The following is a 2,500-nucleotide window of genomic DNA, read 5'->3' as shown; positions in this document are numbered from 1 at the left end:
CTAAACAACCACTAAACAACCACTTAAACAACCATTAAACAACCATTAAACAACCATTAAACAACCACTAAACAACCATTAAACAACCACAACCATTAAACAACCATTAAACAACCACTAAACAACCATTAAACAACCACTAAACAACCATTAAACAACCACTAAACAACCATTAAACAACCAACCACTAAACAACCATTAAACAACCACTAAACAACCATTAAACAACCATTAAACAACCATTAAACAACCATTAAACAACCACTAAACAACCATTAAACAACCATTAAACAACCAACCACTAAACAACCACTAAACAAACCATTAAACAACCACTAAACAACCATTAAACAACCACTACCAACCATTAAACAACCACTAAACAACCACTAAACAACCACAACCACTAAACAACCATTAAACAACCACTAAACAACCATTAAACAACCATTCCCAGTGTGGAGAAACCAGTTAGAACAACACACACACAGATCCAGGGTCAGCTGAGAACACAGCATGATGTCACAGGAAGAGATGCACAATATGTGTGTGTGTGTGTGTGTGTGTTTGAGTTGTGTGTAGTGTGTGTGTGTGTGTGTGTGTGTGTGTGTGTGTGTGTGTGTGTGTGTGTTAGAAATCTCTAAATCGGCCAGCCTGGTTCTTCACCATGTCGATGGAGTCCTCGGATTAGACAGAAGTGAGGGAAGATCAGGAGGACGTTCTTCAGGATGTCGTTGATTCCTCCGATCTCCTTTTGAGTTTAGATTAAAGATGGAGTTTAGATTAAAGATGGAGTTTAGATTTAAAATGGAGTTTAGATTAAAAATGGAGTTTAGATTAAAGATGGAGTTTAGATTTAAAATGGAGTTTAGATTAATTCTGATCTCAAGATTCCAGATTAACTCTGATCTCCAGATTAACTCTGATCTCCAGATTAACTCTGATCTCCAGATTAACTCTGATCTCCAGATTAACTCTACAGTGAGTCACAGCCTGGACTCACGTTGTTTCCGAACAGCTCCATGACGAAGGTGGAGATGCTGCCGTTGATGCCGATGAGGATGTTGACGCTGGTGAGGACGACGTAGGCGGTGCTGGGGATCTTAAAGAGGAAGGAGGCCGGATACATGAGAGGAGTGATGGACCAGCTGGAGAAGAAGACACAACGGAAACGTTCAACGACTAAAAGCTCCGGAAAATAAACTAAAGGGACCTTTAATGAAATGAAAATATAGAAATACAGAAAATGTTTGGAGTAAACTGCTGTTTAAAGTCTTGTGTAGTACTATGGAGTAGTGTGTGGTATATAGCGTGTAATATTTAGAAGTGTAGTATAGTACTCCGTATAAGTACTCTGTAGTAGTACTCTAATAGTATTCTGTATCAGTACTCTGTATCAGTATTCTGTATCAGTACTCTGTATCAGTACTCTGTAGCAGTACTGTGTGTCAGTACTGTGTGTCAGTACTCTGTAGCAGTACTCTGTAGCAGTACTCTGTAGCAGTACTCTGTAGCAGTACTCTGTATCAGTACTCTGTAGCAGTACTCTGTATCAATACTCTGTAGCAGTACTCTGTAGCAGTACTGTGTCTCTGACCCGTAGAGCAGCAGCAGCAGAGCGAGGACCGGCAGGTTGGTGGGCGTGTCGTAAGCTTTTTGTTGGAAACAGATGAAGATGACGATGACCAGCGTTGCGGGACGACGTAGTTACACTGTGGAGACACACAAACAACATCAATAACAACATCTATTGATCCTATCTGTTGATGTCATCCATGGGGAGAAGTCCAACTTGTAGACACCTACAAATATCTAGGCACAGTATTTGATAACCAGCTTAAATTTCATCCAAATACTGAGGTAATTGTTAAAAAGGGACAACAAAGAGTTCACCTGTTGAGAATGCTGAACTCTTTCAGTGTCTCTAAAGTTATTTTGAGAATTTTTTACCAATCTTTTATTGAGAGTCTTTTAACTTTTTCATTCATATGCTGGACTAAAAGTCTGTCAGTGAAGGACATGAATAGTTTAAATAAAATTGTGAAGATCTGCTCTAAGATCACTGGCATCCAGCTCAAGAGCATAAGTTCATTGTGGAACAAACAAGCAGTCCAGAAAGCTAAATGCATTATCAGTCAGCCTGACCATGTCCTCAGTAAAAATTTAAACTAATGCCTTCAGGGCAGCGCTACTGTTCAATCAGGACAAGAACAATGAGGTACTCCCACTCTTTTATCCCTGCAACCATCAGGTTACTAAATGATGACAAAAGTCAGGAGTAGGTGGAGAGCACACCAGTGTTGCTGGGTGTTTCCGGGGGCAGGGTGGTTGTTACTGACGGGTTGAAATGAATTGTGAGTTAAATGTGTTGGACTGCCTTTGATATATGTTTTTTTGTCTATCTCCTATTGCTATTTATTGTATTTATTTTATTAAGTAATTTATTATGTGAGGCAGGAAACTGTGACGAAGTGCCCATTTTGGGATAAATAAAGTTTTT

At 39.4% G+C, this 2,500-nt stretch overlaps 1 protein-coding gene across 1 annotated transcript in view; it reads right to left on the bottom strand.

The window, feature by feature from the left end:
• The window catches only part of LOC129115062 (phospholipid-transporting ATPase ABCA1-like), a gene marked incomplete at its 5' end in the record, with an annotated part of 8,810 nt that extends 7,103 nt beyond the window's left edge, over positions 1-1,707 (bottom strand). Inside the window, 3 exons of the mRNA XM_054626823.1 lie at positions 667-751; positions 1,004-1,148; positions 1,598-1,707. Coding sequence (XP_054482798.1) covers positions 667-751; positions 1,004-1,148; positions 1,598-1,707 — 340 coding nt within the window. The remainder of the gene's footprint in view (positions 1-666; positions 752-1,003; positions 1,149-1,597) is intronic.
• Positions 1,708-2,500: the final 793 nt, after the last annotated feature.

Source organism: Anoplopoma fimbria, unplaced genomic scaffold (genome assembly GCF_027596085.1).
Source record: "Anoplopoma fimbria isolate UVic2021 breed Golden Eagle Sablefish unplaced genomic scaffold, Afim_UVic_2022 Un_contig_13908_pilon_pilon, whole genome shotgun sequence".
In the NCBI taxonomy this organism is placed as follows: domain Eukaryota; kingdom Metazoa; phylum Chordata; class Actinopteri; order Perciformes; family Anoplopomatidae; genus Anoplopoma; species Anoplopoma fimbria.
This window is presented reverse-complemented; position numbering and strand designations above follow the sequence as displayed.